This window comes from Bombina bombina, chromosome 6 (assembly GCF_027579735.1).
Source record: "Bombina bombina isolate aBomBom1 chromosome 6, aBomBom1.pri, whole genome shotgun sequence".
Taxonomy (NCBI): domain Eukaryota; kingdom Metazoa; phylum Chordata; class Amphibia; order Anura; family Bombinatoridae; genus Bombina; species Bombina bombina.
This window is the reverse complement of record NC_069504.1, coordinates 902,220,002-902,245,156: the sequence shown is the minus strand read 5'-3', so window position 1 is coordinate 902,245,156 and position 25,155 is coordinate 902,220,002. Positions and strand designations below refer to the sequence as shown.

Sequence of the window (25,155 nt, the reverse complement as noted above, 5' to 3'; positions counted from 1 at the left end):
GTCCAAAATCCAAACTTTCTGGTCGCAAGCAATTTCGATAAAGGGTTATCTACCAATAAGTAGTAAATTGGAAACCTTCGAATTTTTTTTTTTTATGTATAACAATATCTATAAACTGGAAATCAATAAGAATGGAAATTTTTTTGCCATACTGGGCATTTGTCCATGTACAATTTCTAAACCCATTTATCCCTTTGAACAGAGTAACATTATGTTTAAAACAGGAAGGGGTTTGGGGAATAAGGAACAGCAAAATTGTTTGTCATCTGGATTTATCTGACATTAAGGGGAGACAATCTGTTCAACAACATTTTTGTTTTCTGAAAGCTTTATGGCATCAGGAGTATTCAGATAACCTGCTACAAGGGAAATCTATCGAGTACTAAAAAGATGTCATGTTTATCACTTAATACCCTGCCAACTGGACCATTTCACCAGGTGTTTTATACAAAACATGGCAGATTTTTTTTTTTTATGAAACAGTAATGTTGATCTCTGCACTAGGGATTGAAAAAGACATTAAAGGACCACAAAGTAAAGTTTAAACAGATTTTATTGAGAAGCCAAAGTGCTGCTGGTTCACCAGTCATTCATTTTACTTAGCAGCTTTCTTCTCTTTAGCCTTTATCTGTGAAGAGAGAAAAAAAAAATATTTTGCAGAATTTAATTTTATAAATAGCTTAACCCCTTAAGGACACAGCCATTTTTCAATTTCTTTCCCTTAAGGACCAGGGCTATTTTTACATTTCTGCGGTGTTTGTGTTTAGCTGTAATTTTCCTCTTACTCATTTACTGTACCCACACATATTATATACCGTTTTTCTCGCCATTAAATGGACTTTCTAAAGATACCATTATTTTCATCATATCTTATAATTTACTATAAAAAAAAATTTATAAAATATGAGGAAAAAATGGAAAAAAACACACTTTTTCTAACTTTGACCCCCAAAATCTGTTACACATCTACAACCACCAAAAAACACCCATGCTAAATAGTTTCTAAATTTTGTCCTGAGTTTAGAAATACCCAATATTTACATGTTCTTTGCGTTTTTCGCAAGTTATAGGGCAATAAGTACAAGTAGCACTTTGCTATTTCCAAACCACTTTTTTTCAAAATTAGCGCTAGTTACATTGGGACACTGATATTTTTCAGGAATCCCTGAATATCCCTTGACATGTATATATATTTTTTTAGAAGACATCCCAAAGTAATGATCTAGGCCCATTTTGGTATATTTCATGCCACCATTTCACCGCCAAATGAGATCAAATAAAGAAAAAATTCACTTTTTCATAAAAATTTTTTCACAAACTTTAGGTTTCTCACTGAAATTATTTGCAAACAACTTGTGCAATTATGGCATAAATGGTTGTAAACGCTTCTCTGGGATCCCCTTTGTTCATAAATAGCAGATATATATGGCTTTGGCATTGCTTTTTGGTAATTAGAAGGCCGCTAAATGCCTCTGCGCACCACACATGTATTATGCCCAGCAGTGAAGGGGTTAATTAGGGAGCATGTAGGGAGCTTCTAGGGTTAATTTTAGCTTTAGTGTAGTGTAGTAGACAACCCCAAGTATTGATCTAGGCCCATCTTGGTATATTTCATGCCACCATGTCACCGCCAAATGCGATCAAATAAAAAAAAATGTTAAATTTTTTTACAATTTTAGGTTTCTCACTGAAATTATTTACAAACAACTTGTGCAATTATGACATAAATGGTTGTAAATGCTTCTCTGGGATCCCCTTTGTTCAGAAATAGCAGACATATATGGCTTTTGTGTTGCTTTTTGGTAATTAGAAGGCTGCTAAATGCTGCTGCGCATCACACGTGTATTATGCCCAGCAGTGCAGGGGTTAATTAGATAGCTTGTAGGGAGCTTGCAGGGTTAATTTTAGCTTTAGTGTAGAGATCAGCCTCCCACCTGAAAGATCCCACCCCCTGATCCCTCCCAAACATCTCTCTTCCCTCCCCCACCCCACAATTGTCCCCGCCATCTTAAGTACTGGCAGAAACTCTGCCAGTACTAAAATAAAAGGCTTTTTTTTTTTTTATGAATTTTTTTTTAAAAAAAAATATATGTTTAGCTGTGATGGACCCCCCCCTTAGCCCCTAACCTCTCTGATCCCCCCCAAACAGCTCTATAACACTTGCCCACATCCTATTTGCTGCCATCTTGGGTACTACCCAATTTGCCTCCAAAAAATGTTTTTTTTTATTTTTTTTCATGTAATTAAATGTTTTCTGTAGTGTAGCTGCCCCCCCTAATACCCTCCTCCCTCTCCCCCTCCCAGATCCTTTTGAAAATTATTTCCCCCCCCTCCCTCTCTCCCCCCCTCCCTCTCCCTCTCTCCCATTCATAAATTCATTGGTGGCAGTGGCTGTGGCTGTTACGCGATCGCGCGCACATATGCGCGCGCACGCGCGCTCCCTGCAGGCCCCCGCACGCTCCCGGCACCCGGCGTGCACATTGCACATTCAGGAACCGGATGCCGGGTAGTGATGGGCCGCCCACCCGCCTCCCTGAAGCTGCTCCCACCCACCAACGATCGGGCCCATCGCAACCGGTGCAGAGAGGGCCACAGAGTGGCTCTCTCTGCATCGGTTTGGGAAAAAAGGTATTGCAGTGATGCCTCAATGTTGAGGCATCACAGCAATACCTTGAAAGCGGCTGGAAGCGATCAGGATCGCTTCCAGCCGCTTTAAACCCTGATGTCGTACAGGGTACGTCGCTGGTCTTTAAAGACCAGGTTGTGTGCGACGTACCCTGTACGACATGTGTCGTTAAGGGGTTAAGCAGTTATATCTAGCTGTAAAAATCAACTGTACACCATTCTGCTTAACCCCTTTGCTGCCTCTCATACCCTCTTGTGTTAAGCTTGAGCTTTTTACTGCTTACATTTGAAAGTTATATTTTACAGCAGGACAAGAATACATTAATTTGCAGATGAGGCCATAACTTTTTTTCCTTTTGGATTTTAACCCCTTGGGCAAAATAGACATTGAGTGGGGTGCATTGGCATAAGACCCCTGCCATTTGAAATAAGTACTCAAAATATCTGATAGTCTGTAGATGGTAAGGGATGATTAATTTGAATCACCTCCATCCAGCTCCCTTAACTATAGTGGGCCCTGCCCATTTGACTTCACACGCTTGTGGCAACACCAGCACTCCCAATTGATGGCTTAGGAGTGCCACCCACTGACCTCCAGCCTGTAAAGCAAGGGATTGCCAAAAACAGCTTCTGATCAGCAATCTCCCTGAATGACTAGGATGCCTCATTACACAGGCCACAAGCAGCATAAAAAAGCCCCTCAGCCATTTGATCATCACACCAATAATGTGAATACTATTTTTACTTACATTCTCAGCCTGGCGCAGGATGGCTTGGCGTCTTGCAGTTTTTGCATAGGGATTCAGTCTCATCATGATTCTCAAGTTCTTCAGGGGGTTCTTCTTCAGCTCCCTGCGCTTCACCTTTTTGCTAGGTAAAATAATAAAGTTTCACAATTAAAAATCAACACATTGTAAACAAGGTGTTTCCAGTCCCTTGCAGCCATAATAGGCTGGAACCACCAAATTTGCAACAAATATCTAGAGTTGCTTCAAATACCATTTCCCACCTTTAATTTAAGGTCACCAGCTCAAAAAGCAAATAAGCACACAATTTTTTTTTTTTTTTTTTAAGAAAATCCTTACTTTGGTGCACGGAGAGCCTTCTGGATCTCTTGACTCTTAAGGATTCTTGTCAGATCTGTGTTTGTCATCTTGTGCATGGGGAGGCTGAAAATAGGAAAACTCCATTAGATCTTTATGTAATTTTATTTAATTTTTTAAAGACTGAACTGATTGCAAATCAGAACTTCTACTGAAATCATGTATTTTCATAAACACGGACCAGAAGCAGAACTCATCACAGAACAGCTGCAAATCAGTATCTTACCCTAAGCTGGATTATTCAATTAGAGCTACATGTCAAAAAATGTTTACACACTTACTTGTAATCTGCCTTTAGAGTAGCCTTTTTGCGCCATGTGCCATAGAGGGCGTCTAGCTTGCGGAAGGCACTTTCTGTCCAGATACAGAACCGTCCTACATGTCCACCAGGAGCTAACCGCAGAAGGTTCAGTTTGTTTACATTGAGAAGTGTGATTCCTGTAAGTGTAAAGATCCTTAGAATACATAATACATTTTCAGATACCACAACCTCACTATGCTGCAGAGCTAAAAACAGTACATGGTAGATTATATTTCCAGACAACAGTTCACTCACAAGAGTCAGAATGAACCAATGCTGGGTAACAGCATGCAGACTAAGTTGAGCAATGCCACTTTGAAAAATATAGAAGTACATGAACAAATTTTAAAGGTCAGAACTTCCACATAGATCATAGGTTTCAGAAACACGGACCATGAAGTGGAAATCATCATTCCTGCATTACAACTGTGGCAATTCTCTGTACCTGGAATATTTCTAAATGATCGGATGATGCCATTGTCTTCATTGAAGACAACACAGGGACCTTTGCGCTGTATGCGACGACGATTCCTCATTTTACCCTTGCCGGCACGCAAACGTTGGGAGGCATAAACCTGCAAGCAGCAAATTTGTATTAGTATAGATGAAGCCATCAAAATGGCATCCTACTACAGGTTTATAGCAAACAATTAGGGTAACAATGTCAGGCAACTAGCGAGAAAGGCAGCATCAAATGCTTACTTTCTTTATGTCATTCCAGGCTTTCAGTTTCTTCAGCAAAAGGACTGCTTCCTTTGTTTTCTTGTAGCTTTGAACTTTATCTTCAACCACCAAAGGAACTTCTGGGATTTCCTCAATACGGTGACCTAAAAAGCAAGATAATTCTTAATGAATAACACGCAACAGCATTTTATAGACATTTTGCACTATTTGGTAATAGTAGTACAAGTAAAACTATGGAAAAAAAAATAAAAATACTTAAGGGCAACAATAGTGGGGGAAAAAAAATAAAATAAATTACATGCTCTAATTTGTTAGATGTAAATTTAAGACTATCAACCCTGCTCTGTCACAGTAAGCACCGCTGAGGAGCTGCAGAGCACTGCTGTTCCACAGCGGAAACAGCTAGTCTCCACTCAGATGTTTAACTAGCACTGCTGATTGGATCAACCACATTTTCTACTCAAGACCAACAGTGATTCTATTGTGTTTTTCCCCCCTTTGGAGGTGTTAAACACAGTATTGCAGGTTTGATAATCTTAAAATTTCATGCAACAACAAATTAGAGCATGCCATTTCCCCACTATTATGGCTCTTTAAAGAAAGACATTACTTTTGCTCCTGGTGTTTGATGAGGGGGGTGTTTAGATTCTATACACATTGAGGATTACACATATTGCAAGTCTCAGATACCAGTCTTGCTGGCTATTAACTGCATTCAATTAGAATTTCATAAACATGGCCAGTTTCCCTACAGTAAAAAACCTGGCAGGCAGCATGCTTGTCATGCACCATTTTCTGCAAGTTACAAATTAAAGCAGCCCATGCTATGTGTATATGATTGCGATTGGTTAGCAAGGATTTTGTTCTGTGGACAAAAAAAAAAAAAACTAGACATGACAAATTCAGATTCGAATCACCTTAGCAACTAAACTAATGCGAATGCATTTGTAACAAATAAATATAAATTAGTTCAGATTTATTAGTTACATTCGAATGGCCATTGACTAATCACAATTCAGTATAAAAATTAAATTTAGTGAGATACAACAGTGAAATAATTCAGTTTGTGTAACTTGGAACCATCTGAAACACATACTGAACTTAGAATTTGAAACAAATTTTTCCACTGTGCATGTTTGACAAAACTAAACTGCATTATTTTTGCTAAATCATTTTCAGTTAAATGGCCATTAAACACAAATTGTAAGCTGCATAATGTACCTTAAGTGCCAGAAACCACATTACTCAATAAATTAGAAATTAACAGGAAAAAGGGGCTTTTATTACACATAACACATGCAGAAAGCGCATTTGTTTCAAGCAATTGCCACTGAGCTGCTAAGGCACCCCACGGCTTTACTAAGAGGTAACATTTTTGCCTATTAGCTGTGCGTTAAATCCGGCTACCAAGCACGCCAAGCCAGATTCACCACACGGGTATTGGTTGAGGCAAAAACTTCACCTCTTAGCAAAATAGCGATCGGCCATGGGGTGCCTTAGCAGCTCAGAGCAGCAATCGCTTAACACAAATAAAGGAGCTTTCTGCATGAAGTATGTTCTACTTCATGAATGAAAGTCCCCTTTGTTTCAATAGTCAATCCTAGAGTTTCACAAATGCTAGAGATTACTCACTTTAAACCTTAGGGGAATTTTTTTTTAAATAAACCAACCTCAGATTTAACCTTTTAAGGACACAGCTTTCAGTTTGCTCAATTGTTTTATGACGGAAAAATTCTGTCATATGTCCTTAAGAGGTTAAAAGAGCAGGTACTTACAAGGACCCTAAGCATAAAAAAAGCCTTCACTAATATGGCTGTAAACATTCAAGAGGAAAGCAGTTTTAATGTAAAACAAGTAATTTACATTTAAATGAATCGGTCGATTACATTAAGATGTAAGTTCTATATGCCATTTAATTTTCCAAAAAAATTTTGTCAACTACCAGGGCATAAATATACCATCCAGGAACCTACGTGAAGATGTCACATTTTTGTCAGAACTTCCACTGAGATCATTGAGTTTCAGAAACACGGACCAGAAGTGGATCTCATCATAGAAGCTGTGCACATCCTAGGGTTTGTTTCACTGTTTAGAATATACTTATGTATTAACCTTTAGACATAACGAGAGCAGGAAGGGCTGAAGCTGCCAGAGCAGAACAAATGGCATAACGCTTCTGGTTTAGATTGACTCTACGATGCCAACGCCTCCATGTCTTGGTTGGGGCAAACATACGCCCTCCACGACACATCTATAAAATCAAAGTTAAGGTACATTTCTCTCAAAAAAAAATAAAAAAATTTGAGAACGTAAGTAGCTTTCTTGCTCAGAGCTTAAATTTTCGTCAGCCACCCATGCATGCATAATGACAGCAGGCAACTGTCGCAAAGCACGGAGTAGGACGCAAATTACATCATCATGGCAGGAAATGAATAATCATTATCCAAAAGGATACATTTCCAAAGGCACCCTGACCAGATCGGTGAGTTCCACCCCCACGGACACGGGGAATACGGGCAACAGCCCGACCGGTACCCCATGATTCAGCACTGGTCTGATGTCCTGAAACAAAGCAGATGCTAGATTAGAACAAACAAAGGAGCATTGTAACAAAAGGACAGAGAGAAGGAGATCAGAACTTCCACTTAAATCATTAGTTTCAGAAACACGGACCAATGAAGTGGAACTCATCATTTCTAAAAAAAACAAACATTTAATTCTTAAGCAGGGTGGATAAAAAAAAAAAGTAACTAAAAGTTTCTATTTAAAAAGGGACATTAAACCCATTTTTCTTTTATAATTTAGAAAGCATGCAATTTTTAACAACTTTCCAATTACTTTTATTATCCAATTTGCTTCCTTCTCTTGGTATTTTGTTGATAAGCATATCTAAATATGCTCAGTAGCTGCTGATCGGTGGTTGCACATAGCTGCCTCGTGTGAATGGCTCACCCACATGCATTGCTATGTCTTCAAAGGATATCTGAAGATTGAAGCAAATTAAATGTAAGTAAATTGCAAGGTTTAAAATTGTATTCTCTATCTGAATTATGAAAGAAACTTTGGGTTTCACGTCTCCAAGTAAGATGCATTTTCAGGTTTTGGGCAAATAACTTTGGGTATAGGTTCTGTAGTTTTTAAAACTAAATGCGGCGGCAGAAATAACATGCCCCATCACAGCAAAAATGTTATAACATACAGAGATGAGAAATAGACCTTAAGGGGACATAATCATGAAAGAAACCTTGTTTCAGATAGAAGTAAATCTGAAAAATGTGTATGCTCTATTTGCTTCATTTCCTTGATACCTTTTGTTGGAGATCAATAATTTACTGGGCAGAGGTGAACACATAGGGTGAGAGTGTCAAGCAGCTAGCTCACAGTAGTGCTTTGCTTCTGAGCTCACCTATGTATGTTTAAAGGGACACTGAACCCAAAATTTCTTTTGTGATTCAGATAGAGCATGAATTTTTAAGCAACTTTCTAATTTACTCATATTTAATTCTTTATTCTCTTGGTATCTTTATTTGAAATGCAAGAATCTAAGTTTAGATGCCGGCCCATTTTGGTGAACAACCTGGGTTGTCCTTTCTGATTGGTGGAAAAAATCCATCCACCAATCAAAAAGTGCTGTCTAGAGTTCTTAACCCAAAAAAGCTTAGATGGCTTTTATTTCAAATAAAGATAGAGAACGAAGAAAAAATAGGAGTAAATTAGAAAGTTGAATGTTTTATCTGAATCACAGGTTGGGTTCAGTGTCCCTTTAACTATACCAAGAGAACAAAGCACTATATGCTTTCAACAATACCAAGAGAACAAAGCAAATTAGATAAGTAAATTGTTTTTTTTTTTTTAAATGGCATGTTTTCTGAATTATGACAGTTTGACTTTACTGTTCCTTTAAAGGAATAGTCAAAATTAAACTTCCATGATTCATAAAGCATGCAATTTTAAGCATTTTTCTTATTTACTCCTATTATAAAATTCTCTTCATTCATTTGGCATCTTTATTTAAAAAAATAAAATAAATGTAAGCTTAGGAGCCAGCCTGTTTTTGGTTGAGCACCTGGGTAGCACATTCTGATTGGGGTCTAAATGTAGACACCAATTGCTATTTGATACACATGTGTTGAACCAAAAATGGGTAGTCTCCTAACCTTACATTCAAATAAAGATACCAAGAGAACCAAGAAAATTTGATAATGGGAGTAAATTAGAAAGTTGCATGCTCTCTGAATCAGGAAAGTTTAATTTTGACTAGACTATCCCTTTAATTCCATTGATACCCTGCAAATCTATGAATACAGAATCAACCTATACCAAGTTTAAAAAAACCCAACAGAAGATAGTTTGGAGTGGAATAGATCTACACAAGGACCAAAGTGTGAGGAGGGAGGGTCAAGAATTAAAAATGAAAGGTTGTTTTATTTAACTACAACCATTGATATGCCAATTTTCCTTCTTCCAATAAAGAAGCATAGTACAGCTGAAAAGTTTCAGATGAATGACCGGCCTATTAAACCAGAGATATTTCACCTCCCCAATAATTTCAATGATTTCTCTATGCATATATCTAATGATACATCTCCAAATCAGTAATGGCCTGCTTTAACTGATATCATCTGAAAAGTAATTCTAAAAACAAAAACCATTTAAATTGTCTTACTGACTAGTAATTTAAACATATTCCACATTGGTTCTTATAAGCTTTTTGACTTAACCATGCCTTTTTCTTTAACCAAGTAAAAAAAAAAAAAACGTTTACTCCGTTCAGTCAGATCAGCATTGGTTAAACATTAAAAATCAGAGACCATACAATTAAAAGGAAATGTGCTTTAAAGGGACACTGAACCCATTTTTTTCCTATCATGATTCAGATAGAGCATGCAATTTTAAGCAACTTTCTAATTAACTCATATTATCAAATTCTTTTCATTCTCTTGGTATCTTTATTTGAAATGCAAGAATGTAAGTTTAGATGCTGGCCCATTTTTGGTGAACACACTGTTGCCGATTGGTGGGTAAATTCACCTACCAATAAACAAGTGCTTTCCATGGTACTGAACCAAAAAATAGCTTAGATGCCTTTTTCAAATAAAGAAAGCAAGAGAACGAAGAAAAATTGATAATAGGAGTAAATTAGAAAGTTGTTTAAAACGGCATGCTCTACCTGAATCATGAAATAATTTTTGGGTTCAGTGTCCCTTTAAGATACTGAAAACCCATTTTTTTTTTTAGTTTTGTTTTCCCAAGTTCCCAGATACTCAAATTCTGGTTTATAGAACAACTATTTTACCAAGATAAACAAATTTAAACAAGAATATTCACATACCAGCAAGTTTGCTCACAGCAAATGGCTGCCTGCTATTCTTTCGTAGATTGGTGTGGACAAAGTTAACAATATCTGGGCGAATTGGCGCCTTGAACACTGCAGGCATAGTAACATTTTTGCCTGATGATTCCCCCTTTTCGGAGTACACAGTTATCAAAGGACGAGCGCAGGCCTAAGTTGGTGGGAATAAAAAAAAAATATAGGCAATTAGGCTCAAATGTAAAAGATAGTTAAAATTCACAGAATACACAATAGAATGCTCAGACTCAATGTTCGTCATGCCATAGTGTTGACTTAATGACAGCAGGCAACTGTCGCCAAACACAGGATAAGACGCAAATTACACCATCATTGCAATCAATGTTAAAAAAAAAAAAGTAATTGGAAACACATTAAGGGAAAAACAACTTTCTAGTATACTGGCCCTTTAAGGCAACAGGGAAGGAGGAAAGCGAATCTATATATTGTGGGGTGAAAATAAAATTTATATATACTAAAATATATAGTGTTCTCCCCAGGTCCTTTATAATGGATGCAACAGCCAGCTAAAATTTTTAGCCTAAAATTATGCTAAAATTAACCAATATTATAAATGTTCATTACCCACCCACACATGCTCCTAGTATTGTGGAGAATTTTCCCATAGGTTGTTGAAATTGTGTAGTTAGGTTTCTTTCTTAAAATTTGTATTTATTGCTTAGAAAACAAAAACCTGTTCTTTCTTAAAATTTGTATTTATTGCTTAGAAAACAAAAACCTGACCTCTTAGACCAAAATGTGCCTTAACATTGATTTAAAGTGTTTGGCTCTTACTAAATGTAATCAAAATGTAAAAACCCGTTCTAATAGAACTTTCACAGTCCAGTTATAAACCAAATGTAATTGCTGTTCAAGTTTCACAATATCTTACAATAGCCAAGCTCACCACATCTTTGTATGAGGCTCACATCGCACCGCGTAACTATAAGTTTGACATAGGAGGCTTTCACATATATCTCACTGTATACAAACTACAGTTGTTCCTTTACACAATAACAGGTTTATCTATCATACAATCGTGCATAAAACACTATAACTATAACTTTCGCAGGCCGTACACTATAACAGAGCCGGTGAGGCAGCCGATCCAGGCCTTGTCACATGTGGGCGAAATGCATCCCTAGTTGCTATGTCACAGCGGGTCTGTAGTTGCATAAGTAAGCCTAGGTAAGGCGTTACAGTACAATCAATACCGAGAACCGGGCGCTAGTCCCGTGAGTACACACACAAGTTTTCCCCTTTACCCTCTCTCCTCACCATGTTGACCGCCTGCACCTCGCTGCTACTCGATGGCGGCCTCAGAAAGAAAAGGAAGTAGTAATCGCGTCACTCAGCTATAAACCTCCACCAGCAATAGGGGGTGGAGAAAAGGATTAGTTACTTTAAATACAAAATGAAGCATTACATGTGAAGCTTAAATATCAGAACATAACATTCTATTATGTTTTTAAAACCTTATTACATTTTCCACCATAAAACCTAAGTTTATTTTCACAATTTATGGGGACTATTTGACACGCGGAATAATATCAGATTTACTGCGCCGGAACTCTTGTTGACGTGTAGTGAATATTACAAAAAAATAATAAAATATGTAAAATAATATTATTTTTAATTTAAAGTAACATTTAGTAGATTATATTATATTTTAAGTAACAAGATTCTAAAAATTAAAAGTTTTACGTTTGAGGCACAAGTTTTTACTTCCGGCGGTCACGAACCTAATGACAGCGACAGGGCGCGTATTTCAGTTGTGGAGAAATAAATAAGGTGGCGGAATGTTGGCTGGGAGGCACCGGGCGGCTGTAGAGCTGCAGCAGTTCCTGAGCAGGTCGGTGCAGTGCTACATTCTATGTAAACTGCAAGTTATAGAATTAATATCAGATAAAGGACGGGTAAATAAAATACCTAGAGTTGTGTTAATCACTGGAGTAGATTCACTATACTTTGTAGAGTTTATTTACACTGGAATGTGTTCGTATTATGGTTTTGTATGAACATTTGCAATTATGTGTTGTGGTGCTATTCCATTTTTCTTAGCCCTCTTTTTTTTTTTTTTCTTAATTTAAAATTATGGTAAACTTTCCACTTTTTATAAGATCCTGAATGTTAGTGACATTTTAGATGGACTTTAACCCCTTAAATGATTGGACTAATTTGTCTACATCGGAACAACAGTTCCCTGGGAAGGGGTTAATTGATCACTTCTATTGACTAAGGGGGCGATTTATCAAAGTTATCCGCCCACAGTTCCCAAAACTACGCATACAACCATATCTCCATTTTTATGTAAGCAATGTGCGCCTATAGCTGTGCAAATCTGAAAGAAACTTCTTCGCACTCCGCTTGCATTCGCCTAGGCGCACGTGTGTGCTCCCGAGTGCTGCAATATACATAAGTAATAGGCGTAATTTCACAGCCAGACCTACAAATACGCCCAGTTTCTTATCATTGCTTTGCGCCTATAGGGAACTGAAATTTCTCCTTAAATTGCGTGTTCTATATTTCGCCATACATAGGCGAACAGCATTATCATACATTTTTACAGCTTGTGCTGGAGTACTTTCTTCTTTTAACGTCTTTATGTAAGGCTCAGCACCAAGAAGAGACTGATGTTGTCAGAAATTTGCGCTTCCACAGGCGCATAGGGGTACCGGGAGTTTTCCTGCCTGTGGTGGTCTTTAAAAGCCTTGACTGACAAGGATATATACAGTGTATGTGTGTGTGTGTGTGTATATATATATATATATATATATATATATATATATATATATATACATATATACATATATACACATACACACAGAGAGAAATGCACTCACAGGAACGAACAACCAGCTCAATACCATTGTTAGCCTGTTCTATGGTGATTTACCACCTGGGTGCAACTTCTTTTAGCCCAGCAATGCTTTTCACAGAGTAGAACTTTCCTGTAGTATATCAGTCTGATCCCGCCTATTACGGTCAGTCCAGTGCCGAAATACCAGGCAATTCCTCTCTGAACAAGGAACACAGCAACCCCAGACGATCGTTTCGGCCTTCATTGGGCCTCGTCAGTGAGGTGTAGCAGTATTCCTCTAAGCACACTGAGCAAGGAGTCCACGTCTGGTTTCCCCTTTTTCCCATAGGGAGACTAAATACACACAGAGAGAAATGCACTCACAGGAACGAACAACCAGCTCAATACCATTGTTAGCCTGTTCTATGGTGATTTACCACCTGGGTGCAACTTCTTTTAGCCCAGCAATGCTTTTCACAGAGTAGAACTTTCCTGTAGTATATCAGTCTGATCCCGCCTTTTACGGTCAGTCCAGCGCCGAAATACCAGGCAATTCCTTTCTGAACAAGGAACACAGCAACCCCAGACGATCGCATTGGGCCTCGTCAGTGAGGTGTAGCAGTATTCCTCTAAGCACACTGAGCAAGGAGTCCACGTCTGGTTTCCCCTTTTTTCCATAGGGAGACTAAATACACACAGAGAGAAATGCACTCACAGGAACAAACAACCAGCTCAATACCATTGTTAGCCTGTTCTATGGTGATTTACCACCTGGGTGCAACTTCTTTTAGCCCAGCAATGCTTTTCACAGAGTAGAACTTTCCTGTAGTATATCAGTCTGATCCCGCCTATTACGGTCAGTCCAGCGCCGAAATACCAGGCAATTCCTCTCTGAACAAGGAACACAGCAACCCCAGACGATCGTTTCGGCCTTCATTGGGCCTCGTCAGTGAGGTGTAGTAGTATTCCTCTAAGCACACTGAGCAAGGAGTCCACGTCTGGTTTCCCCTTTTTCCCATAGGGAGACTAAATACACACAGAGAGAAATGCACTCACAGGAACGAACAACCAGCTCAATACCATTGTTAGCCTGTTCTATGGTGATTTACCACCTGGGTGCAACTTCTTTTAGCCCAGCAATGCTTTTCACAGAGTAGAACTTTCCTGTAGTATATCAGTCTGATCCCGCCTATTACGGTCAGTCCAGCGCCGAAATACCAGGCAATTCCTCTCTGAACAAGGAACACAGCAACCCCAGACGATCGTTTCGGCCTTCATTGGGCCTCGTCAGTGAGGTGTAGCAGTATTCCTCTAAGCACACTGAGCAAGGAGTCCACGTCTGTTTTTCCCATAGGGAGACTAAATACACACAGAGAGAAATGCACTCACAGGAACGAACAACCAGCTCAATACCATTGTTAGCCTGTTCTATGGTGATTTACCACCTGGGTGCAACTTCTTTTAGCCCAGCAATGCTTTTCACAGAGTAGAACTTTCCTGTAGTATATTAGTCTGATCCCGCCTATATTCCTCAATATATATTGATTTGTGTAATCTTAAATTACTAGCAAGGAAGAACATATGGAAAAAAACTGCATGGAAACATTATTAAATATGTCAAAAATAGAAAATATAACACATTATTAAGTTAGGTACTGTACCTAACTGCACAAAATTTAAAAGCTATGACCTATAAATATGCGCAAAAAAGATACCTAAAAAAACGCATCTTTAATAATCAAGACATGGCAGCGTAAATATTTATATTGATGTACTATGATAAATAGGGAGTAAAATGCTTTTTACGACAGGCGAAATTTATCATAATTACACTCCAGCTCGCCTTTTACTAAATGCGCAAAGTTTTGTCTTTTTTTTATTTTATTTTTTTTATATAAATTCAGGCGCACATGTGCGCTTCTCTGGAGGCGAGCTGTGGTGCAGTTACAGGCGAAGCACATAGACAGTTCGCCTAGCCTTTGATAAATCGCCCCCTAAGTGCTGTAACTTACTTTTTAAAGTCATTGTAAACTTTAATAATTTAGTGCCAAGTATATAAAATTAATATTAAAATTTTATAGAAGCTTCATTTTTAAAATATTTACCATTGAGTGATGGTAAACATTACGCAGTTCCTCTGCATCTCATACTTTATTTAGCAGATTGACAACGAATCCAGTTTCCTCCAGTCGTTGCATGCCCCATTTGGCGTCCAGCTTGTGGGGCACGCAACGATTGGAGGAAGCTGGATTCGTCATCGATCTGCTTAAAGGGACATGAAACCTAAAAAATGTATTTCATGATTCTGATAGAGAATACAATTTTAAACAACTTTCTAATTTACTTCTATTATCTAATCTGTTTTATTCTCTTGGTATCATTTGTTGAAGGAGCAGCAGTGCACTACTGGTTTCTAACTGAACAGACACATGGGTGAGCCAATGACAATCCGTTTATATATGCAGACACCAATCAACAGCTAGATCCTAGGTTCTCTGCTGCGCATGAACTTTCCTAGATAAAGATTTCAGCAAAGGATAACAAGAGAAAGAAGCAAATTAAATAATAGAAGTAAATTGGAAAGTTGTTTAAAATTGTATGCTCTGTCTGAATCGTGAATTTTTGTTTTTTTTGGGGTTTCATGTCCCTTTAATAAAGTATGAGTTGTGGACGGAGTAATGATGCGATGGATACAATCACTCAATGGTAAATATTTTAAAAATGTAGTATCTTTAAAAAATTTAATGAAGTAAAATTCTCTTTACAGTTCGAACTGTTCTCCAATCAGTGCTCTAGCTACAATAAAAGTGCAATACGGATAGAGCGCTGATTGGTGAACAGTTCAAACCGTTGGCTGACAAAAATATTACTTTTGAAGTTGGCAGTGGGAGCTTTCTGTATTATAATTGCTTGGCTAGATTGAAAAGGAAGTTATAGCGCATCTTTATTAGAATTGATCAATTAAAATCCATTTAAAATATCAATAACACTAAGGATCTGATTATTAAAAGTGGAAAGTTTACCATCAAAAAGAGGTGGGAGGTACAACTAAACAAATCTGTACCACCTGCTCTAGACTATTGTCATGTTCTTTCTGTAAGTAAACTTAGTGTTTTTGACATAAAGTCAAGCAAACTATTTGGCTCACCATGGTGCAATAACCACTTAACCCAGACAGCACCATACAAAATTGTTTGTCAAATCCTCATCCGCTAAAAATATTTGCACCTATTATTCAAAATCATGTAAAGCATCCAAAATGCATACACCTGCTACAATATATACAGTTGTACCTGTTGAAGATAGCTACAAGCACTTGTATTTTATTAAAGTGATGGTAAACTTAACTTTTTTTAGTTACAATATTTGTAATCATAAACTAAATGATGTGGAATTTCATTCATGAAAGACTTTGGAAATGCTTAATGTTTTTAACTACCCTATATGTCGCTGTTCTTACGCCCATAACGCATAGTCTATTTCCTACTTCACTGACGATTCAGGCTGTAGCCAATCATATTGGGCCCCCTTTAGCATGCAGCAAAGGGGATACAATAAGATTTGTCCTATCCAGGGAGTCTGGGACAAAGCACAATTTTTACACAAAAGCAGGAGGTGTTTAATCCATGGGGGTAATGTCACATGCTTTGTGAAAGCTTCAGCATTATACTGTGCATTGCTTTTGTCAAGTGCCATTTGACTCTGCCCCTACCATGCATGAGTGCCCTCTGCAGAACCTATGGCCTGGATAGCACCTTCCATATATGGAAATGCCCAGGGGGGAACTTGCTGCAAACAAAACTATGCCTGAATTAAAAGGGTTAATGGGAGTTAAAACAGAAACCGTTTTGCAGGTAAGCTTTGGCTGCATTATATTATTTAGAAACTTATGTTAGGTCATACTGTTTTATTTTATGTCTCTTTAAACACAGAGCCTTGCAGTAGTGCAATATAAAAAATGCTTTAGCACACTTCTTCTTTTCAAAGTAACAGAGACAACATGGTACAGTAATATCATATCATAAATTACAATCATGATTATTACAGAAGAAAAAAATAACATAATAGTAAAGTAAATACATCACAACCTGCTTATGTTATGAGAGGCATACTAAATAGGGATATACTATACAGGTGAGGATCTGCTTTGCATAGAACTAAACCATAACATAGTTACATGAAATCATTATCAATAATAATTACCTCTGTTATCCAATTTATAACAACATAAAAAAGAGATAAAGAGTGAAAATATATATTTTTTTCTTAATAAATATAAGATCTTATATCTTAAATATTTTGTCTCCAAAATGAGGGGAAACTTTCTAGTTGAATTAATTGTAGAAAAAAAGCAGAATTGTGAAACAGAGAAATAATCTGCAGCTGTGTGTTTGCAGTGACATAATAACTTTGTCCCATTTGGACAAGAAAGCTATGTTTACTTTCTAAAAAAATATATTGATCTATAATCATTTGGTCTTATATATCTTTTGTATAAAGCCAGAAAAATTAGGGGATATCTTGCTTTTCCATGTGCTGAAGATATTTTGTCTTGCTGTTAATATTACTGTATTTATTAGGGCCTTATTAGGAAAGGAAGGGTCCTTAACTAGGAAAAATATTTGAATAGGGCTGAGTTTGATTTTAATAGGTATAAACTTGTTGAGCCAGTAGGCCACTTTATTCCAAAATGTTTGGAGTTTTGGACACAACCATACCATATGTATAAGATCTGCTTTATTCGCACCACATCTAGTACAGGCATTGAATTGGTGTGGCGACCACTTAGACATTATTTATGGAGTAACATATGATCTATTAAGGAGTCTCATGTGCTTCTCTAAGAGTAATTGATCGTGTACACTTAACTATTAGCGAAAAACTATTCTTAAATTCCTCAAGCCCAAAGTTGTTGAGTTTGACCATCCATTTATTATAGAGATCTCTTAGAATAGGGATAGCTACATTGCTAAATAATAGTTTATATATAGGTGAGAGAGCATAGAGGCCTACCTTGAAAGCCTTACAGCTAGAGTCCAAATACCATGTATTTTTCTGGATAAGTTTTTGCAATGTAATATAATGTCTTATTTGTAGATTATTATTATCGGTTATTTGTAGAGCGCCAACAGATTTCGCAGCGCTGATCAGCGAAGAAGTATTTTCTACTTAACGAGTATTCGGAAAACGAGATTTTCAAATGTTTTAATAGTTTTATCTTTAATATCTATCAATTGGATAATAAAACTAATTCCTTTTTGGGACCATAAATTAAACACATGATAATGAAGACCAGGAGGGAAATCTAGGTTGCCTCTGATTGGCAGAAATTGAGAGCAAGAATTATCGATCTGCAATTCCCTATTTATTTTATGCCATGCTTGGAGTATGTTATAAATGTTATATTATGGTAAACTTGGCTTAAGCGTTTGATAGTTGGGTGTGTATAAAAGTGCTTTAAAGAATATGGAGCTTTCAGCCTTTCTTCTTCATGAAAGTCAGAGATGTAATTAGCTTCAGCTAGCCAGTCCAGTGCCACTTTTGCCATACATGCCAAATTATAAAATTTCATGTTAGGAAATGCCAAACCTCCATCACTTTTCAATTGTGCTAACTTATGAATATCGATACGTGGCTTTCTTGTTCCCCATAAAAAGGTTGAACATTGCAAGTTCAAAGCTTAAAAAAAAAATTTTTTTTTAAGAAGATTGGTATATTTTGAAGCAGAAATAGAATTTTTTTTTTCCCTTCTCCAGAGAAGTTCCGATTTATTCAAATTAATATTATAGCCCGAAAAGGAGCTATATATATTAATAAATTCTAAAAGAAAGGGTATGTTTTTTTTGGTATTTCCCGTATAAAACAGGATATCATCCGCATATAAAGATAGGACAAATTTCTTTTTCCCAAGTTTGACACCCTCTAATTCTGATCTACATAATATTGCTAGAGGTTCGAGCGCCAGATTAAATAACAGGGGCGACAGAGGGCAGCCTTGTCTAGTCCCCTTTTCTTATACCTTAGGAAAAAAGGCCATTCATGGTAATATAAGATACTGGGTTTTCATAAATTAAATTTATCAAATTAAAAAAGTGCCCGGACAAACCAATCTTTTTTTTTTTTTATACCAGACTGTTCCCATGTGAACAACTGGAAAACTTCAACTCCTGTAGCATGGGCTGTGTGTGCATGCATGCACCTCAGTTAAAAGGAGCTAAGTGCCCTCGATTGTGGGGCAGACAAGTTTAGTTGAAATGGGAGGTTTTGAGTAGTCATGAATAGGCACCCTCAAAGGTAACTGTCAGCTTAACATCAGTATATTTCAGACACTATTAAGTGTAAAAAAAAAAAAGAAGCCTGCTTTAATAGTTCTATAATTGTCAACCATTGTTTTACGGGATCAGACTTGGGATATAGACCTGAGCAGGAGGAAACACAAACTTTTCACATAGGGTAACAAAGAGCAAGTTTTCCTGCAATAATATGACACTGATGTTTCATAAATAGGTAGAGCCTTTATAATTACGATGCTTTTTGTGAACATACTAGGTCAAGTTAAAAAAATCTAAAATGATGTTTAAATTATATTGTTCCTTGTTCCATGTGGTAGTTTATGTCATTGTAGTAAATATAATTCCTTTTCTATAAGGGTATTGGCTTTTTAGTGAAGAATATCAACAATTTTTTTTTTTTTTTTATAGGATTTATTCAGAAGAAAGAAACGGGACTTCAAAAGGCCCCTTTTTATATGAGGTAAATATTAAAGGATTTTTTATTTCCTTTACACATTTCCAAAAAAATCATGAAGAATGTAAAGCTCTTATTCCTTTAAAAATACTTAAAGGGACATGAAACCTCAATTTTTTTTTCCATGATTCAGTTAGAGCATACGATTTTAAACAACTTTATTGATGCTGCTTCAAAGACACTGCAAGGCAACAGAGACGCCGCCGGAATTGGAGACAGGGAGGGGAAAACTAATTGCCATACTGCTGCGGGGTGCAACTGTAACAGGTAACCCTTTCGTGAAATTAATGAAAGAGGACTAACGGCTTGCATTCACGGAGTATAAAAACAGTCCTTTATTCAAGCAAACGGGATCTTGACGCAAACAAACACCTAACTCGTTTCCTCCCTACACCGGGCACTTAATCATAGGTAACCCATAATGCTCTGTCTGCTTTTCTTAAAGGGACAACCTCCCATGAAATGCCTGTATTGGATAGCAGGCAAGGTGTCAAATGCTTAAAGGACCAGTCAACACTGTAGATTTGAATAATCAACAAATGCAAGATAACAAGACAATGCAATATCACTTAGTCTGAACTTCAAATGAGTAGTAGATTTTTTTTTTTCTGACAATTTTAAGTTATGTCTTTTTCCACTCCCCCTGTACCATGTGACAGCCATCAGCCAATCACAAATGCATACACGTACCATGTGACAGCAATCAGCCATTCACAAATGCATACATATATAAAGTTTAAAAATAAAAAGACTGTGCACATTTTGTTAATGGAAGTAAATTGGAAAGTTGTTTAAAATTGCATGCTCTATCTGAATAATGAAAGTTTAATTTTGATTGAGTGTCCCTTTAAAATAATAACCAGTTCTTATGTGGATAACCTTATTGATTAATATAAAGTTCCATTAATTGCAACAAAAGTTAATTGTGAATTTTTTGGCTATCCCTTTAAAACCTTATGCGTATAAAGTTACTGCAAAAGATAATACCGAAAGGAGATAGCGATTGTTGCTAGAAATAAGTTTCAAATCAAAACACTTTACAAAATGGTAATAAATAAAGTGTTAATCTTAAATAACCTGTAGTGGTTCATTAGGTATTTCTGAGCTTTGTATACTTTTGAATACTTGATTAGTTTGGAGCAGTTGGATTCACTGTAACGTTATTAATGAGAGGAACAAGAGTGTTTGTAGCACAGCTGTTAGATTAACGTTAGCAATACAATTGTGAGGAAGCAGACTTCAGTTTATACTTTAATAGGATATAATGACAGGGTTAAGCAGATTGAAAAGCATGAGAGCGTAGCTGTCGATATGCTTGCTTAGTGTCAGTATACACATACAAGTAGGTTCGTTTTGAGTAAGCAAAGTTCAGTATCAGATATATCCAGATTAAGTTTATAAAGCTTAGAATATACTTGCGTAACTGGGAGTATGAAGGGAGCTGAGGTCCGGCTACTGCTCAGTATTCACAGCGGAGATGCCTTGAGAGAGGAGCGGTATTGGCGTCTAACTCGGAGAGTAGCTCAGACCGCAAACTCAGTGAGAAGGCTGTAGGCGATAATCAGTGACGTCAGAGAAGGTTGCCTTGGAGAGGCTAGGATAGCTGTGTAGCGGTTTGTGCCGAATAAAGGAATCCCACTTAAAGGGACACTGAACCCAAAATTTTTCTTTTGTGATTCAGATAGAGCATGAATTTTTAAGCAACTTTCTAATTTACTCCTATTATCAAATTTTCTTTATTCTCTTGGTATCTTTATTTGAAATGCAAGAATCTAAGTTTAGATGCTGGCCCATTTTGGTGAACAACCTGGGTTGTCCTTGCTGATTGGTGGAAAAAATCCATCCACCAATCAAAAAGTGCTGTCCAGAGTTCTTAACCCAAAAAAGCTTAGATGGCTTTTATTTCAAATAAAGATAGCAAGACAACGAAGAAAAATTGATAATAGGAGTAAATGAGAAAGTTGCTTAAAATTGCATGCTCTATCTGAATCACTAAAGAAAAAAAATTGGGTTCAGTGTCCCTTTAATCCTTCTTAGAGGAGTCCAGAAAAGACAAATATGATCCAAAGTAACAAGGTTGAATCTTTAGAGAATATCTTCTAGGTTGGAGTTTAGGATAGCAAATGACTTATAATTATCAAGCAATGTACAGGTGTTCTGTTCACACCTTTATAGGGAAGTGATAATGTTTAAAGGTACAGTGTATGTGACACAAGGATTCATGATTGACCCACCAGTAACCAATCAGGAAGTGCTACCCAGGTGCTGAACTAAAAATGGGCCAGCTTCTAAGCTTTACATTCCTGATTTTCAAATAAAGATACCAGGAGAACAAAGAATAATTGATAATAGGCGTAAATTAGAATGTTGCTTAAAATTGCATGCTCTATCTGAATCATTACATTTTGGTATTTCTATCCCTTTAAGAATATTTAGCTGGCCCATTTTTGGTTCAGCACCTGGGTTGTGCTTGCTGATAAATGTAGCCACCAATAAGCAAGCGCTATCCAGGGTGCTGAACCTAAAATGGGCCAGCTCCTATGCTTTACATTCCTGCTTTTCAAATAAAGATAACAAAAGAACGGAAAAAACATGATAATAGGAGTAAATTAGAAAGTTGCTTAACGTTGCATGCTCTATCTGAATTATGAAAGAAAAAATTTGGGCTAAATATCCCTTTAAGTTAAAAAATAAAAGGTAAAACCCTTTGAAATGATAAATAATACACATTGCAACAGTTTCTTTTAAAGGGATATGAAGTAAAAAAAAAAAAATTATGACTCACATAGAGCATGTGATTTTAAACAGCTTTCTAATTTACTTCTATTATCAAATTTTCTTGCTTAGGGGCCAGCCCATTTCTGGTGCACTATATAACAGCCGTGTTATCCATTTGCAAGAGCACTAAATGGCAGCACTATTTCCTGCCATGTAGTGCTCCAGAAGCCTATCTAGGTATCTCTCTTCAACAAAGAATATATTGGAACAAAGCAAATTTGATAATATAAGTAAACTGGAGACTCTTTTTTTTTTTTTTTAAATGGTATGCTCTGTCTGAATCACAAAATAAATGTTTTAAGTATAAACCACTGCTTTTAGGCCTATTTATCAAGCCGTCAACTATGCTGCATTCGCCGGCACCAATACGCTCGCCTAACATCGCGCCTGTGGACTTGAATACGATCTCCATATTTATAAAAAAAAAGCTGAGCAGCGGACTGTTGATAACTAGCAGTCATCGATCTCGCTGCTATTTGGCTTTTTACCAACTTTATTTATACCCTGTCACTAAACACTGCCACTATACTAAAATGTTTAACCCCTATCCCGCCGCTCCCCAACCCCGCCGCCACCTAAATAAATGTATTAACCCCTATACCACTGCTCCCGGACCCTACCGCCACTAAATAAATGTATTAACCCCTATCCCGCTGCTCCTGGACCCCACCGCCACAAAATAAATGTATTAACCCCTATCTAGCCGCTCCCGGACCCCACCACCACTAAATAAATGTATTAGCCCCTAAACCCCTGGCCTCCCACATCACTACCACTTACTAAACCAATTAACCCCTAAACCGCCAGCCCCCCACATCGCCATAAACTAAATTAAGCTATTAACCCCTAAACCTAACAACCCGCTAACTTTACATTAAAATTACCTCATCCCTATCTTATAATAAATTAAAACTTACCTGTAGAATTAAAATAAACTATATTAAACTATTAATTGACCTACCCTAACTATTATACTAAAATTACATTAAACTACCAATTAAATGAACTATATTACATATTTAAAAACCTAAACCTACTCAAATTGTCGAATTAAAAATGACTAAATTACAAAAAATAAACGCTGTTATAAAAAACAAAAAAAAACACTAAGTTACAAAAAAAAAAAAACCACAGTATCAAAAATAAAAAACAATTACACCTAATCTTATCCCTATCAAAATAAAAAAGCCCAAAATATAAAAAAAAAACCCTAGCCTACAATAAACTACCAATGGCCCTTAAAAGGGCCTTTTGCGGGGGATTGCCCCAAAGAAATCAGCTCTTTTACCTGAAAAAAAAAATACATTTGTATGGGCATTGTCCTTACAAGGGCATTTAGCTCTTTTACTGCCCAGACACTAAAAAACCCACCCAAAAAACCCTTAAATAAACCTAACACTAACCCCTGACGATCCACTTACAGTTTTAGATGACTGGACATCCATCCTCATCCAAGCGGCAGAAGTCCTCATCGAAGCCGGCAGAAGTCTTCATCCAAACGGTATCTTCTATCGTCATCCATCCGGTGCGGAGCAGATCCATCTTCAAGACATCCGGTGCAGAGCATCCTCTTCTTCCGATGGTCAACGTAGAATGAAGTTTCCCTTTAAGGTACGTCATCCAAGATGGCTTCCCTTACATTCCAATTGGCTGATAATCAGCCAATAGGATTGAGCTCCCATTCTATTGGCTGATTGAAATAGCCAATAGAATGCAAGCTCAATCCTATTGGCTAATTGCAACAGCCAATAGGATTTTTTCCCCTTTAATTCCTATTGTCTGATAGAATTCTATCAGCCAATCGGAATGTAAGGGACGCCATCTTGGATGACGTACCTTAAAGGGAAACTTCATTCTACGTTGACCATCTGAAGAAGAGGATGCTCCGCACCGGATGTCTTGAAGACTTCTGCCGGCTTTGATGAGGACTTCGGCCCGCTTGGATGAAGACTTTTGCCGGCTTCGATGAGGACTTCTGCCGCTTCGATGAGGATGGATGTCCGGTCTTCGAAAACTGTAAGTGGATCGTCAGGTTTTTAGGTTAGGGACTTTCGGCAGTAAAAGAGCTAAATGCCCTTTTAAGGACAATTCCCATACAAATGCCCTTTTCAGGGCAATGAGGAGCTTAGGTTTTTTAGATAGGGTTTTTATTTGGGGTGTTTGGTTGGTTGGGTGGTGGGTTTTAATGTTTGGGGGATGTTTGTATTTTTTTTTTTTACAGGTAAAAGAGCTGATTTCTTTGGGGCAATGCCTCGCAAGAGGCCCTTTTAAGGCCCATTGGTAGTTTATTGTAGGCTAGGGTTTTTTTTATTGGGGGGGGGGGCTTTTTTATTTTGATAGGGCTATTAGATTAGGTGTAATTCTTTTTTATTTTTGATACTGTGGTTTGTTTGCTTTTGTAACTTATTGTTTTTTATTTTTTGTAACTTAGCGTTTATTTTTTTTGTAATTTAGTAATTTTTAATAGTATATTTAAATAATTTGAGTAGGGTTAGGGTTTTTAAATATGTAATATAGCTAAATTATATTGGTAGTTTAATGTAATTTTAGTATAACAGTTAGGGTAGGTTAATAGTTTAATATAGTTTATTTTAATTCTAAAGGTAAGTTTTAATTTATTATAAGATAGGGATGAGGTAATTTTAATGTAAAGTTAGCGGGTTGTTAAGTTTAAGGGTTAATGGCTTAATTTAGTTTATGGCAATGTAGGGGGCTGGCGGTTTAGGGGTTAATAGGTTTAGTTAATGGTAGTGATGTAGGAGGCCAG

At 37.1% G+C, this 25,155-nt stretch overlaps 2 protein-coding genes and 6 non-coding genes across 8 annotated transcripts in view; 1 reads left to right on the top strand and 7 right to left on the bottom strand.

Moving 5' to 3' along the window:
* Positions 1–535: 535 nt before the first annotated feature.
* RPL4 (ribosomal protein L4) lies at positions 536–11,468 on the bottom strand. The gene is made up of 10 exons (XM_053718526.1): positions 11,342–11,468; positions 10,046–10,217; positions 7,169–7,275; positions 6,826–6,964; positions 4,732–4,856; positions 4,475–4,604; positions 4,010–4,166; positions 3,711–3,794; positions 3,375–3,495; positions 536–628 (listed from the first exon to the last, which is right to left on the bottom strand). Exons 1-10 carry the CDS (start codon positions 11,342–11,344, stop codon positions 596–598), a joined length of 1,071 nt encoding a protein of 356 aa, XP_053574501.1. The 5' UTR covers positions 11,345–11,468; the 3' UTR covers positions 536–595.
* Positions 3,864–3,933, bottom strand: LOC128665360 (small nucleolar RNA SNORD18). The gene has a single exon (XR_008403118.1). It is a non-coding gene; the product is annotated as a small nucleolar RNA SNORD18 (small nucleolar RNA).
* On the bottom strand, positions 4,378–4,447 carry LOC128665358 (small nucleolar RNA SNORD18). The gene has a single exon (XR_008403116.1). It is a non-coding gene; the product is annotated as a small nucleolar RNA SNORD18 (small nucleolar RNA).
* On the bottom strand, positions 6,703–6,772 carry LOC128665359 (small nucleolar RNA SNORD18). The gene has a single exon (XR_008403117.1). It is a non-coding gene; the product is annotated as a small nucleolar RNA SNORD18 (small nucleolar RNA).
* On the bottom strand, positions 7,037–7,137 carry LOC128665362 (small nucleolar RNA SNORD16). Its single transcript, XR_008403120.1, has one exon. It is a non-coding gene; the product is annotated as a small nucleolar RNA SNORD16 (small nucleolar RNA).
* Positions 7,342–7,412, bottom strand: LOC128665356 (small nucleolar RNA SNORD18). The gene has a single exon (XR_008403114.1). It is a non-coding gene; the product is annotated as a small nucleolar RNA SNORD18 (small nucleolar RNA).
* LOC128665363 (small nucleolar RNA SNORD16) lies at positions 10,303–10,401 on the bottom strand. The gene has a single exon (XR_008403121.1). It is a non-coding gene; the product is annotated as a small nucleolar RNA SNORD16 (small nucleolar RNA).
* A 330-nt stretch (positions 11,469–11,798) lies between the features above and the next one.
* Positions 11,799–25,155, top strand: part of ZWILCH (zwilch kinetochore protein) — a 208,947-nt gene continuing 195,590 nt past the window's right edge. Inside the window, exons 1-2 of the mRNA XM_053718525.1 lie at positions 11,799–11,915; positions 19,565–19,616. Of these exons, the coding sequence (XP_053574500.1) occupies positions 11,863–11,915; positions 19,565–19,616 (105 nt within the window). The 5' untranslated portion in view covers positions 11,799–11,862. The remainder of the gene's footprint in view (positions 11,916–19,564; positions 19,617–25,155) is intronic.